Source organism: Pseudorca crassidens, chromosome 18 (assembly GCF_039906515.1).
Source record: "Pseudorca crassidens isolate mPseCra1 chromosome 18, mPseCra1.hap1, whole genome shotgun sequence".
Lineage (NCBI taxonomy): Eukaryota > Metazoa > Chordata > Mammalia > Artiodactyla > Delphinidae > Pseudorca > Pseudorca crassidens.
This window is the reverse complement of record NC_090313.1, coordinates 61,503,361-61,518,977: the sequence shown is the minus strand read 5'-3', so window position 1 is coordinate 61,518,977 and position 15,617 is coordinate 61,503,361. Positions and strand designations below refer to the sequence as shown.

The following is a 15,617-nucleotide window of genomic DNA, read 5'->3' as shown; positions in this document are numbered from 1 at the left end:
CTCCTATATGAAGGATAATATCACTTTATTTCCTTCATTTCTTTCTAACAGATGAGTGTTTGTAGAGCTCAGAAACCCTAAGTTTAGTCAGGGATATGTGGGAGGGAAGGTCCATTTTCATAATGACACTACATCAGAAGTCAGTGGATCCGTTAAGTTCATCTTACATTTTCCATCCTTAAGTTTTGTTTCCTCTCTGCTCACACAAGAAATTCAATGTTTTAGTGCTTCCAATATAATTTCACCCAAACTTACACAGAGAGAGGTTTAGGTTTTACAGGAATAAAGCAGCATCCTCATCTGCTGAGAGTGGTTTGTGAAGATACCATTCAGTGCTTTTTAAAAAGGGTTAAATGTTTTCATCTGAGACCTGAAGAAACTGCCAGTCATTCTAGACCATAACCTGGTGAGTGTTAGACACAGAATTCTTGACCAGTGATGATGAAAAAGAGGCAATTACAAACTACATAGTCTTATCTATCTTATGAGTCCTCCCTGTGCTATTACCACAACAAACAGGTTGGGAGAACTGTAAAGAGAAAGGAAAAACCATACCGTACTGTCATTTTTAATTCAGTCTTTGCCAAAGCATAAAAACATAAACCATAATGACTTTCCCTCACTAAATTCAGTTAAAATCATAACATTTTCTGTTTAGAAAGTAACTGATACTGGTCTGTGGAATAAATTTAACTTTCACAGTAAATTGTCATCATACGTCAATACTAGACTGTAAGTATAGTTCCAAGATAATGGACACAAAAAAGTATTTCTAAGAATAGATGACTATTCCAGCTTCTTATTAAAAGAGTTGTTTTAATTCCTTTCAGACATTATACAGTGTTACTATATTTCTATTTAAGACCCCATACTTGTGGAAATTTGCTATGTCTAGAGGCAAGGTTTCAGGTTGTCCTGTAAAACATTTATTTAGTCCAAAGGAAAATTCTACCGAATAAATCCTTGCCAATGCCATGTACGCTGTCTGGCCCAAAAATGAGGAACAAAAATATGCTTCTACGGGCAAGTTTCTAGGAAATCATCCGGACGGTCATAGAACTGATACTCCCCGCCGCCCACCATTTGTACCAGAAAACTGTAATGAATAAAGTAAATACTGAATTTGAACTTGTCCCTTTCATTATAAAGACCTTTAATTACTGGAATACTAAATTAATCTCCAGAAGTGATCAGTTTTCTATCATCCAGACTAAAAATTGTTAATGTTACAAAGGCTGCTTGATTTTTCCCTGACCTAAGAGACTGCATTTCATGGAATATCCGCATCCAACGTAAATACAGTCCCAGTACTGAGGTATACCTGCTGCTTTTCCTGCTGGAACTTCCTTATTTGCCTTTCTTCCTTCAGGGACAAACATGCTGCTGTTCCAGAAGGAGGGACTTTTACTGTCCACCTGTTTTTGAGAAATCATATTACTTCAGCTCAAGATTATCCCTTGGTACCAGACGGGTTTCTTCATTTTTTTTGGAGTTTAGTATGATTGTATGGTACATATACTACGTAATATATGTATGTGATAATAATATATATAATATATAATATATATAATATTATAATAATATATGTACATATATATATATACATCTACTAAGCAAGGCCTAGGTTAGATCCCCCAAATCAATGCATTAATGGTGAAACAAGACTCTTCCCACTAAGTGGGATAAAGCCTCTCAAAAGCTCCATGCCAGGTTAGATGTTTTTGATGCCATGTGACTTTTGGCACCAAACACACAGAACCACTTGGTTTTGAAAGCTTTTTGGATTTCAGAACTGCAGATGAAGGACTGCAGACATATATATATGTGAAGGATGCTTGGAAGGAAAGGCCTTTATAAACTCTGTGTTAGATGAAAAGAGATACTTGCCCCCCTGCCCCAACTCCTTTTCTTAAAACTCTCCATCTTACTACGACATCTTATGTTTCCTCAGACACACCCGATGCACACCCACCTCTGAGCACTGGCTTCTTCCTCTCTGTGTTCTGTTCTACCCCCTCTGGTGCCTGGCTCACTCCCTCACCCTCTGCAACACTTGGCTCAAATAGCACCTCGGCAAGTCTTGCCCTGACCACTGTCCTTTAAGTGTTAAAACTCCTCTCCCTACCGGTACTCCCTGCTCTCCCCCCGGCACGTCTTTCTCCACAGAACTTATTACAATCACATATACTATATTCCTCGTTTATTTATTCGTTTGCTCTCTTTTCCCGAAACCAGAATTAGAATGTAAGTTCCACAGAGAGGGGGAATCTTAATTTTATTTACTTGTTGTATCACATTTTAGAATGTGCCTGAAATACAGTAGGTACTCAATACATGGCATTTTCAAAGAGAAAGAGAATATCGTTTCTACATACTTGGAAAACATACAGAAAACATACCTTTTTTCCCCCCTACATACGGGCTTCTTCTAGATGCTACAACTATAGTAGTAGGTAAGGCCAGCCAGGTTGATGCCGGGGTGGGTAAACAGGCAATAGGCAACCCAAGTAAGGCAGTTTCTGACGGTGATGAATGCTGTTACACTTTTGAAGGAGAGTGGCACAGTACAGAGGAAGGATTTTAGCTTGGGTGTCAAGGAAGGCCTCTGAGCTGAGCCCTGAAAGACAAGAGGAAACCAGCTAAGCAAAATCCTGGGGGAGGAGCACGCTGGACAGAAGGAACAGCAAATGTAAAAGCCTGAGGTAGGGATGGGCTTGGTGTCATAAGAGAAGAAGGCCAGTGGGGGTAAAGCACAGTGAGCAGGGAGAAAGTAGCCCGAGAACAGGACGGAGAAGAAGGTAGGGGCCGCTTCCCAGGCCGCGATCAGGAGTCTGAATACTTCAAGGAGAGGAGCAAAGTGAATCAATTTATATTTTAAAGGGGTCTTTAAGGAGTAGAAAGGTAAAGAGGAAAGAGAGGGAAGTGGAGACCAGTTAGAAGTCTTTAACAGTGGTCCAGACAACAGCTAATAGAAGACTCAGGATTTTATCTTGAGCAAGTAAGTGTTTAATAACATGGGAAAAGACTAGGGTAGAAAAGGGTGTTTTTGTTTGATTTTGGTTTATATTTTGAGAAGCTGGGTGGGGAGGAGGGGTAGGGATCAGCGGTTCTGTTGGCTGTGAGAGCTCTGACCTCCATGAAGAGGTCAGGCTGGAGAAATAAATCTGGGATTCATCAGCATATAAAGCCCATTCTTAAAGGCTAAGAACGGATGAGATACTAGGAGAGAATTTAGATACCGAAGAGAACGTTAGTGCACTTAATACAAAGACCACATCAGACCATTAAGACTCTTAACAACTAATTTATTTAAAAATAGACAAACTATTGTTAATCGTAGAAAATAGTAACAGCGATTTTAAATGTACAGTTTTAACCAATACAAAAAGCAATAAAGCAATATCTGAAGCCTTATTTAAGAAATCTCAATACATGATCTCTGAAGTTCCTTAAGTTCTGACACTAATTCTAACATGAACTTATTAGCAAAAGACTCAGAAATGTGGTAAGCCCTTGACCTAAAAACTAACTGATTTGTTTGATATTCATGCAAAAATGAATGAGGAAATGAGATAAAGCTTTCTAGTGCCTTTGCTATCAAGATAACTGTCAAAAAAATAAGTTTGCAACTGAACTGAGCACAAAATAAAGTTTTGTTTTCTAACAAATAAGACCAGGTTTCTTTTTAAAAAGAACTCTGAGTTTAGACAAAGTAATTTTCCTAAAAGCTAGTAGATGCTACCTTAAATACCACCTATTTTAAATTATACCATCTCTAAATAAGTTAATCACACAAGATATTTAAATACACCTTTAGGTGTTGGAGGGGGGAGCGCCTCTTTTCTAATGCAGCTGTTTTAAATTGAAGCTTTTGCACAAAATCAGAGAGCAACATTAATGCCTAACCCAAAGACCTTTCGTTACCTGCATTTTGGATGAGAAATGATGCGGCTTTGAAAATGCCAGTGTTAGACCATGCTGAATTAAGAAAAAAAAAAGGACAACTGCTAGTTCAAAAGATACATGGAAGATATGTACCATTCCAGAACAAACACACCCTCTTTCCGCATTCAGGAGGGCAGAGTAATTGCTGAGATGTAATTATATAACTCTCTAAGAAAAAAATTAAGGCTCCTATAGTTAACAGTCTGTTTGTGGAGTAAAATTATTTTGTATCTTGATGCTTCGGGACCCAGAAACGTTAGAAAGTGCACTTGGGATATACTGTATTAGGGTCCTCTGCAGCAAAGCTCTAGCTGAACACTTTATTTTCCAAGCACTAGATGGGTACTTCATGAATTCAGTGATCTGAATGGTATAAAAACCAAGAGTACTATTAATAACTCTTTACTTTAAAATATGAGTTGGAGGAAGAAAAGAATAAATTTTTACAAGTCCTGAGGTATGAAATCTGTATCAGTAGTATGACAGTATCTCATATGTTTATACTTTGCTTTCTGTTTGTATTTAAAAACTAATATTTATAAAACAAACACACAGTACATCCATTTAGTTTCCATGAGTAAACTAAAATCTAATGTGTAAAAATTAGTAATTTTTCCCTAGTTTCTAATATATGTTTTAGCACAAGAGCTCAGGATCATTTGGGCGAATGGGGGCAGTCAGCCAAACTGCATTTGGAAGACAAGACGCATTTTCTAAGGGTGTTCATGTTAAGTTAAAAAAAATAAATATAAATTAATAAAAATAAGAGCAAACATCACATACATGCCACAAGAGAAGACAAAGTACTCAGATAGGCACAGGTTGTGAGGACTCTCACTCCCAGGGGATCCTGCCACCATTTGTAAAGCAGAGCAATTATAAGTAAAACCCCTACATACGAACGAGTTCCATTCAGAGCGTGCTTCATAAGACCAATTTGTTTGTAAGTCCAGCGAAGTTAGCCTAGGTACCCAACTAGCACAATCGGCTATATAGTACTGTACTGTAATAGCTTTATAATACTTTTCACACAAATAATACATAAAAAACCAACAAACACAAAAAATAAAGAAAACATTTTTAATCTTACAGTACAGTACCTTGAAAAGTACAGTAGTACAGTACAACAGCTGGCACACAGGGGCTGGCATCGCCTGAAGAGGCAAAAAGAGTTACTGACTGGAAGAGAGAAAGGAGGTGGGAGATGGTAGAGCTGAAGGATCGTCAGCAATAGGAGACGGAAGGCAAGCTGCAATTTCACTCACGCCTGACATTAATGGCACAGGTTCTGGTTCCTTGCTGGATTCAATTGTTCACATCTTTGAAAGTTCGTATCTTGAAGGTTCGTATGTAGGGGACTTACTGTATTTTGGAAATGGAAACATCTGCTACAGCTTTTTAAATGGCAGGACTGGCACAGGATTTTCAATCTTGAACAATAACAATGCAAGTTCTAGTGACTACAATGTTGCAAGTGGCTTAGGAATCCCCTGCACAAATACTCAACTGTGCTATCCACAAAAAGAGCTGAAGGTATGTATCAAATGTGGCCGTAAACAGAACCTGGGAGAGTTCTACAGTCAGATCTGTGGGAGACAATGAAGCCGGAGATGTACAGGGTGCCCACCAAGGTCGTGAGGTCCTCACTTTTCTTCCCTGTTTGAGGTATCCGTGCTATCATTCATTTTCTGCTTTTGCATTCGTGTTCGAGTAGATGCTAAAACAAGGATGAAGAAATGTTAACAGCACTGACGGTGCTGGGTAAGCTGGTAAAGGGCTGCCACATATGTTATGCTTACGCCAAACTGATGGAGCCCAGGGCCTCGCAAAAGCAGTGGTTTCGTTTTTTAAATCATACATCCCCATCAGCAAATTTTTTTCCAAGCAGTACCACTAAATGTATGTATGTATGTATGCATATGTGTCTAAATTATAAGACACACACACCCCAAACATTAAAATAGATGAGATAAAGACAAATATTCTAATAGTCTCTTTATGTACCCCCAAAAGGTGGTCTTACACACACCCAAGTGTGCCCAACTTCGTAGGCCACTGTTCTAGAGATGATATGGTTAAGTTTGGCACCTGAGCAAAACAGAATTCTGGGCTGGTCTGCTGAAGTGAGTGTTACTCTTCATGAAGCCAGGAATTCCCTTGTGTTTGGAGACACGCTGCAAGTACTGCAAACACATCAGCTCACAGCTCATTTAATTTGGACATGGACATTTAAAAATACATTATTAATTACAACACAAAAACAGAATGCTTCTCTTAAATAATTTAAAAAATCTTAACTTGATTTTAGAGGTGGGCAAAGGCTCTTCATAAAGAAGCACAAAACACTCACGCTTGGTAAAGAAAGGAGTGACTCAGTCTCCCCTTCTGGCCCTTCCACTCTGAGCAATCTAGCACTGTGTAATGATCTTCTTCTGAATACAGTTTTTTTGAGGAAAGCTGAAGAGCAACCTGGAGAATTCCTTATCCTCATGGGTTAAAACTCCTGCTACCTCTCCTCAATTTTCAGCTGCACAAAGGCCCTGAACTTCAGCCCGGCAGAGGGAATTCCTGGTCATAGCTAAGTGTGTCACTGCGAAATGTACTGACTACAGCAACTGAGCTCTTCTATAAGAAAATATACACGTTTTTACAGCTTTCTGCTCCTTTTAAAATGCATATTTGTGGGTTCCAAAATGCTTCCACATGTTTTTAAGGTCTGATTTTGGTTATAAGCTTCATGTCTATTTTCATGCACTGGGGGGAAAAGCTACAACTATTTAAAAGTTAAAACAGGAGTATACTAGTTGATGTAAAATCCAAAAAGAGATCCATTTATAACCACAAAATTTAATTTAGTTTCAACAGTACTCTTCAAAATAATACACATAGAAATATGGTTTAAAAAATCAAAAGTATTTTTAAAAACACTTTATATTTCAAAGTTAGTATCTACAGAGACATTGAGAGAAAGCCCCTTTTTAAAAAGTCACATTTTAATTGGTACTGTTCTTACTGATATGTCCTATGACCTAGGAATGACAGTTTTAATTCTTATTATCTCCTAAATATTTGTCTTCTTTCCAAGACCCAGCTCTGCTTCCTGTTAATGGGTCTGGCACCAGATTATCAGGAAATGTCACACTCACCCTCACGGCTACCTCTCTAAGACATCGCAGTAGCAGTCAGTGCACACAGATCTTTTTCTTAATGTGCTTCCCATCTACTATACTTGGGTTAATCTTTCATAGTGTCAGAGTAGCTTAGGAGAGAAGTCCATTTGCCTTAACATTCCAAACTTAAGTCACTCTGTATAACTTGGAAAATGCTCTTGTGTTCTTTATCAAAATTCTGATTTCCAGTAATGAAAAACTTTTGTTTAAAATAAGTTCTAAAACTTGCAAATTAGGGAAGTTCAGTAATAGCAGAATAAAAGATTATTCTTTAAATAAGGGTGATGATGTTTATATATGCTAAGTTTATAACATTCTTGCCTACATCCAATACTCTTAAATAAAGGTACCTCATTACAGTTCTGCTATCCTAAAATATTTTCTAACCACAGCCATTCGTGTTGAAGATTTGGTTTCACTTCTTGGTCTTCCCGCACAGATTTTAGGAAGGATGAAGACGACCTTCACTTTGCATCACACATCTAACCCATACAGGCTAGTAAACAACACATGCTTGAGCGAATTATATCTTGAACGCGGAAGCAAGTCACTAATTGAAGAGACTCTATAAATTTATTCTTTTATAATGTGAAAAGGCTTTCTGCAATGTAAATGACTGTTCATTTACATAAGGTTTAATGATAAGTACTTACTCATTTCTGCCAGTTTCTGTTGAAATTTGGACTCCCCTGGGAGATGTTTACTGCAGATTTAAAAAATGCAAAATATTTCATATGTATATGTATAAATGAAAACCTCAGATTTCCAATAACTATGTTTTCAATGACTTTTTATGCTCTTATTTTAGTGAGTAGCTTTTAATTTCAAAGGTTTATAAATCGAACATCTAAAATATAAATGTCACAAATTTATGATCCTAGATATTTTTTCAGTGGTTCTTATGAAACACAGTAGCATTTTTCAAGAGTAAGCATTTAAAAATCTAATGTTAATCAAAACTAACAAAATTTTATCAATAGCTTTGTAAAAAAATGACCAGATTTTTAACATCTGATATTTTCAATTAATTTCAGTAGATTTACATGGTGCTTTTAACTTTGGGATGCAGTCACACCTACTATTTTGAGCAATCCTCATAATTTCCAAATAAAACTGGCATGAGAAGGACTGGTGTAAGTCGGGAGTAGGGCTGGCACTCTGGGTTCTCCCGATGACCAGCTCAGCTCCTGAAAAACGGCTCCTACCTTCCATCTGCTTCATCCGATCCTTCAATGTCAAAGCGCAGTTTTTTCAGTGGTTTAGGAGGGTTGCTTCCTTCAGCACTTCTTTTGAGCACACGGTCGCTGTTACACACCATTTGATTTATTTTCTGGAACTTCTCAGAAGTCTGCAAATTATGGAATTCTTTATTTTAAATCATTAAATGCCACCACTTTGCTTAGCAACCCCTAATTGCAGGTTTGAGGTGGGTCAAAAATCAGGCAGAGGTAATATCTGCATTTTAATTTTCTGCCTTTATGGACCAAATAAGAGATGTGAAAAATGTTAAAATCAGACTAACTGCACCTAACTCTGCCCCAATTAAATACCTGCTATTTTCAAACCCTCATATGTCTTCCCAACAACTCTGATGACTACTCCAAAAGTCCTATTTCCTCGTTTTCAGAACCTACTCACACACAAAACTAGGGCTACTTCTCAGAAGCATGCAAAGTTGGAACAGCTTCCTGGAACCTTATTTTTGACAGATTTTTTTTTTTCTTTTTAGAGCACAGCATAACCGGAAAGAATGTCACAGGAATTTAATAAGCGATGTTTAGTGAATAATAATTTTGGGCTCACTTTATGGGTATCATGTTGACAAGTCATACTATATTTGAAGCCATTATTGACGTATTGTTAGGATATCAGTATTTGTTGATATCCTAACTCTAAAAGTTTTAAAATAAAATACTAAATATACAAAAAACTTAAGCATTTGAGTCCATCCAAATATTACTAGAGGTGATCTGAGATATTTATCTCCTGAGGGAGAATCCTTTCACAGCAAAGAAAGCTTTGGTAAGAAATACCAAAGGGGGCACAATACCTTATTTGATCCAAAGGACAAACACATGGAAAAACTCTATGTCTTGTCTATCTATTTCAGAACCAGAGTGAGGTGATAATCTCAGTGATGTGTATTAACACATTTATTTGAACTCAAGAATGAAGTCAGACTTTCTGATAGAAATTAAATGTGATTTGACTTATTTGACAGTAAGGATTAGCTTTGCTAATTATGCTTTATTTTCCAAAAATTAAATGAACTAAGTTTCAAAAAAATTAAATGCAAAACCAGATTTTGATGGAAAATATATTTAGAGCACATGTACAATATGATAGAAACAAAATTCTGGGCACCTATTAAATTTATAAGATTTTCAGTTATCAGCTTTAAAATATGGAAGTACATATAACATTTTCTCAATTCTTTTAGAGGCTATGGCAAGCAAAAAAGTTTGAAGACCACTACTCTATACTTATCCAGATCCAATCCTATTTATGTGGTCCATATGCCCTTTGTGAAGCCTGACAGCTGCAGCCTATATTGAGCTAAACGTCACAGCATTTACTATTTGTAACAAACATTTTAACATTTGGTCTTTTAGTACACAAACATTTATGGTTCTCTAGTTATTTCATTTGGGGCAGTGCAGCAGGCAGATGCTAGAATGGCTCTCACTAATCCTCATCTCCTTGAGTGTGGATTGGACCTGGTGGTGTCTTGTTCCTGACAAAATAATGTGGCAAAAGTGATGGAAAGTCACTTCCAAGATTACAACAAGAGTGACTTCCATTTCGCTTGTTTGTCTCCCTCGTTCCCTGCCTCCCTCTCTTGGAGTCCTTGCTCTGGGAGAAGCAAGCTGCTATGTTGTGAGTAGCCTGTCACCCTACGGACAAGCCCACGTGTCAAGGAACTGATGGCTTGGACCAGTAGCCATCGAGGATCAGCAAGGCCAGCTAGAGTAATGGGTTCCCAGACTAGAATAACCATTTCAAAGCTAAGCTTTGCCCTGCATTCCTCTGGAACAAAGACCACCACAGACTCTGTCACTTACACTGGGGCATGTAACCAATTCCTTATCAATTTAACAGGGAAAGAATATCCTAGAATTTGGAGAGGAAGAAAAGCAAAAGTGTGTATATGTATAGAAGGAGACCAGTGGGTAAGGACTGGCTGGTGACATCTGGACACAGTGATTACATTTTGGAGTATCTTATTTCAAATTAGTGAATTTCAAAGCTGTTTTTTAAAACATTCCTTTGAGATTATATAATGCATATATTTGTATGTATAGACATGAATGTATACACATACATATATAATGTCAAAGAAATGTTTAGAAAACAACTTTGAAATGCACCAATTATGAATATGATTTAAAATTAAATCTGATTTGAAAATAAATCTGATGTCTTCTAAATTCTACGCAATATGCCTGAATGAGGTGCTTGAATAATAGCATTTGTAAATTCAATTATAGAAATTCTCGATTTCTTTTATAGTTATAGTGCATACTATTGTATTTCACAGGAAAAGTACTCACCCCAAATGATTCACCAATTGATACTAAGATCCTGTCAAGTTAATATAAAATACAAATTAGTAAAATGCAAATCATATTCAACTGTGCAGAGGTGAACATACACACGTCATTCTGAACTATCAGGAATGCCAAATCAAAGGTTTCCTCTACCCCTGGAACCACTGACAAATTATACTCATTAGAGACTTATTCTGGTACTGCTAGTCTAGTCAAACACTGAACTGGTTCCTTAGATTTTTTAAAGCAAGACCTGCATGTCTGCAAGAACATATTCTGCCATTGTTCACATTTAAAAAGGGTAAAAGAAAATTTTAAGTTTATCCATACTTAATTCTTCATAAATCAATGACTAACAATTAAAATTTCTTTCACCTTTTCTCATTAAAAATTCAAGTTACATTTGGCAAAAACTTATATGTGATAATCAGAATTCTAATTAGGATCTATATATAGTATAGTAAATATATTTACTATATATAGTAAAGGCTATTTAACACATATCCTAGAATCAGAAATCTCTTATTAGTTTGTCCTTGCTTGAACCATATAATTTACACTCCTGATAATAAAGGTGAAGAACAGCATTAGCCTGACACAACAAAAATTTGATCATATGTACATGGAATCAATAAATATATGGATTTTATTGTCCTCCAATTCTTTGATAAGTGGCCATCATTCTATATATTGATATATTTGATTTAACTAAATATGCTGAATATGTAGAGTGTTAAGATGCTCTCTTAATACTTGATCAATGATTTATCAGGATTTTCAGAATGTGACTTTTTTGCTAAAGGACTCCAACCTGGAAGTGATTTAACTAAGATGAGCAAAAAAGCCATCATTATCAGCATAACATGGGTTAATTATCACCATTAAAAATTTAGCTAAGTATACGTTTTCATGTGTACAAATTAGACATGGTGTGGCATCTCAGCAGCTTATAATGTAATTTGTAGATATCAGTACACAGATACTCAACTATAAGAACACCAAATAAACAGAAGACGATACAGGGGCACATGGGAGCATTTATATCATTTGCCAATTATTTTCTACTTTTTCTTTTACTGTAGAGTTTGAAATTTTTATGAGTGTGCATTATTTATATAATTAAACACACCACACGAATTTTTTCTATAGGGTTAATATATCCCCTTCTTGTTTTTCTTGCCCATTAAGTACAACTATATGGGCTAACGTTTTCTGAGACTTTACAAGCAAATCTGCCTCCACTTTATCCAAATAAAGTCAGTTTTAAATAGCCCTTGATAACACATAATGAGTCAACTGAAGTACTTCAAAAGCCAGAGAGCACTTGCTGTTGGATGTGGAAGATAATATACTGATTTGTAGCTGCACAGAACCTTTCATCTGAGAATTTAAAACAGTTTCACACTCATCATTTACCTGAGCCACAGCACCCTGAGACCTGCCCAAGTTAATACAAAGAGGCCACAGGCAGAATTAGGAATGGACTTCTAAAGACTTAATTTACAGTCACCTACATTTAATCAGTCATCTACATTTTTATAAGCAAGATGAACACATCCACAGAAAGAGTTCACAGGACATTCAGTAAACTCCAGAATAAAAATTCTTAACCAAAAGTAATCTACTTTGTTTAGCAGACTGGCTACTTACAAAAACATGGGAGTGACTTTGAAACTTATCATCAAACTGGTGCTCAGACTGTTTACAAAAGAACAGACCCCAGCAGCCAGGAAAGCTGATGACTAAATGCGCAAACCCATCTAAGTAAACAGATTACCTCCCCCCAGACCCCCAATTCTTATCACATCACTTAATATAAATGAGGAAATTAGGGTCTCAAATCTAGCTTATTTTAAATGAAGAAAGCTTTGTGTTCTTAAGCTTGGATCAAAATAAGTCCCTCTTATTCTTTACCACTTCCCTAAAAAGAAAACACAAACCTTGATCTTGGAGTCATTTTTGTTGGCATAGGCAGACATTCTGAAATTTTATACGGATTCTTCAGGGGTGATATGTAGATGTTCCCCCCAGGAACCCGTAAAGGTGAGCTAGAAAACTTGTAAGGGCTTCGAGGAATGTGAGGAATTGGTGACAAGGTAGGGGGCTAGAGGAAAAACAAAAAAAGTAGATTACTTAACGTTTTAGTGAGATCCACTGCTTTATAATTAGATTTTCCCAAACAAAGGATGCTTTTTAACATACCCTGGTGGAAGCATACTGCAAAATATTTGTTTTCAGTCTCTGCATGAAGACTGAATTATAGAATACGATAATAGAATCATACTCCTCTTCTCTGATCAAAACACGTTTGAATGTCTGAGGAAGAAGAGCAAAAACACTTGTTAAATGAATTTGGGTATTTAACTCCTTAGACTTTCTTTTTTTTTATTAATTAATTAATTTTTGGCTGCATTGGGTCTTTGTTGCTGCCTACGGGCTTTCTTTAGCTGTGGTGAGTGGTGGCTTCCCTTGCTGCGGAGCACGGGCTCTAGGTGCGTGGGCTTCAGTAGTTGTAACATACGGGCTCAGTAGTTGTGGCACACGGGCTCAGTAGTTGTGGCTCACAGGCTCAGTAGTTGTGGCTCACGGGCTCTAGAGCGCAGGCTCAGTAGTTGTGCACGGGCTTAGTTGCTCCGTGGCAAGTAGGAACTTCACGGAACAGGGCTCAAACCCGTGTCCCCTGCATTGGCAGGCGGATTCTTAACCACTGTGCCACCAGGGAAGCCTAGATTTTCTATTTTAATAGTTCATAATACTATTTACAGTAAAAACGCATATTTTACAGGCAAAAACAATCCGAAAAAGCCATCTTAGGCTTGGATTATAGCTGCTCTACTAGCAGTGAAATGTCATAGATATATACGTTTTTTATATATTTGTGTAAAAGTTTATTACAAATATCCTGCTTATTGTCAGGGATATAGTATTCTTTATTTACTTTATAGTATGAATTTGAATACTAAAGTGTGTTAACTTCCCAATTACATTTTAGTTACAAATAATTAACCAATAATATGAAAGTAAAAAGTTGATATGTAAATTTATATAATACAGTCAGAACATATGATATAATTAATGACTGAAGCTATCCATATTACAGATATGTATATATCTGGAAAATTCTTACCATGGAAAATTACCTACCTCCTGAACAGCATGAGGAAGATCTTTGTATGCTGTTACAATGATTTTGAATTTAAGGTCTATATTCTTCACTTTGCATATGCCATACATGGAACACATCATAATCTAGTAAATAAATGTGATATAAAAATAGTCAGGATTTTGTTGCATGGTTGTACTCTAAAAAACACTGTTATCTTTCTTTTAGTTTCAAAAAATGGAAATTTAATTTCCTACAGAATTATCTTTTCCCATCCTGAGCTCAGTTTGAATGTACATGTAAAGTATTTAAAGGACAGAATGCAAATAGCCAACTCTCAATTATTCAGGACTGATCATCTGGTTTGTAAATAACCCTAACTTTGGCTCCTGTTCCTTAAATGTTTCTCAGAAGAGAAAAGTTGAAACTGGAATCAATTAACTGTTTAACACTTAAAAAAAAAAAGCCAGGTGTGAAAAGGGTTCAAACTATTAGATAAAATAATATTGACTATACTCAGTGGTGGTGTTAAGGGGGATGCAGTAACTGGAAAGGGACAGGAGACAGTCTTCTGTTGACAATGTTCTGTTTCTTGATTTGCTTTCATAGATGAGTTCAGTTGATGAATTTACATTAAGATGTATCCTTATGATATATGAATTACTCTATACACATATTACATTTAAAGAGAAGGGTATTTTAAACATAAAAATAAAATTTGAAGTGATTTTCTGTGACTTTGAAACATCGAACTTTCTTAATTTGTCTGAATTTTACTACCTAATTTAAGAACTGATATCTTCTGCAACATTCTTGCTCCCATCTACCGCCAAGAATACCTACTCAACATCCCTTGTTTAGCATCTTAAACAGCCCCAATACTACTATTTCTCCCGTTTAGAATGCCATCCAAGTATCCTCTTTGCTAATTCACACTGTTCTCCTATTTCAATACTTTACCTAAGATACCTCTCATAAAATCTTCTTGATTCCAGATTCCTAATCTCTTTAGAAATCCTTAGCACTACTGTCTATCTTTCTATATTATAGAAAAGCAGTAGACCCATAAGGCAATAAGTGCCTACCTAAAAAAAAAATCCAACATACTAGAATTTAGAGTTCAAATATGCTCTTGTAAAATATACATATTTGTAGGTTATACCTTTATACAATAATTCATCTTTTGCTCAAAATATCATTCTTACTGGGAACAATACTACCAACCTTACCAAAATAAAAAGATTAAAAGGGAACATTATGAACAGCTGCATATCAACCAAATAGATATCTAAGATGAAATGGAAAAATTTAAGGAAAGACACGAACTACCAAAACTGACTCAAGAAGAAAAAGAAAATCTGAGCTTTTGAAGCACTAAAGCACCAAAAGCTTCAAAGGACACAATCAAGAAAGTGAAATGAAAAAAAAAAAGAAAAAAAAAAAAAGAAAGTGAAATGACAACTCAGAATGAGAGAAAATATTTGCAAATCATATAAGGATTTGCATGATAAAGAACTTGCATGTAGAATATATAAAAAACCCTTTCGGCTCAACAATAAAAAGACAACCCAATGAACAAATAGGTAAAGTATCTGAATAACTATTTCTCCAAAGAAGATATACAAAATGGTCAATAAGAACACAAAAAGATTCTCAATATCATTAGCCATCAGAGAAGTGCAAATCAAAACCACAAAGAGATATCACTTCATATCCACTAAGATAGCTATAATCCAAAAGGCAAATAAGAAGTTGGTATAGATGTGAAGAAACTGGAACCCCATACACTGCTGACAGGAATGTAAAATGGGTAGCCATGCTAGTAAACAATCTGGCCATTCCTCAAAAGGC

The 15,617-nt window shown here is 36.1% G+C and overlaps 1 protein-coding gene across 6 annotated transcripts in view; it reads right to left on the bottom strand.

Moving 5' to 3' along the window:
* Positions 1-857: 857 nt before the first annotated feature.
* The window catches only part of RB1 (RB transcriptional corepressor 1), a 134,942-nt gene continuing 120,182 nt past the window's right edge, over positions 858-15,617 (bottom strand). Inside the window, exons 21-28 of one of the 6 annotated variants that reach the window (XM_067713655.1) lie at positions 13,808-13,912; positions 12,866-12,979; positions 12,604-12,767; positions 10,667-10,697; positions 8,321-8,463; positions 7,769-7,818; positions 2,400-2,617; positions 858-1,415 (exon numbers count right to left, since the gene is read on the bottom strand). In XM_067713655.1, coding sequence (XP_067569756.1) covers positions 2,442-2,617; positions 7,769-7,818; positions 8,321-8,463; positions 10,667-10,697; positions 12,604-12,767; positions 12,866-12,979; positions 13,808-13,912 — 783 coding nt within the window. In that variant the 3' untranslated portion in view covers positions 858-1,415; positions 2,400-2,441. Of the gene's footprint in view, positions 1,416-2,258; positions 2,618-3,284; positions 5,694-6,033; positions 6,129-7,768; positions 7,819-8,320; positions 8,464-10,666; positions 10,698-12,603; positions 12,768-12,865; positions 12,980-13,807; positions 13,913-15,617 lie in introns of those variants that run through there. The other 5 variants (XR_010937029.1, XM_067713657.1, XM_067713654.1 and 2 more) reach the window with 5 other exon arrangements.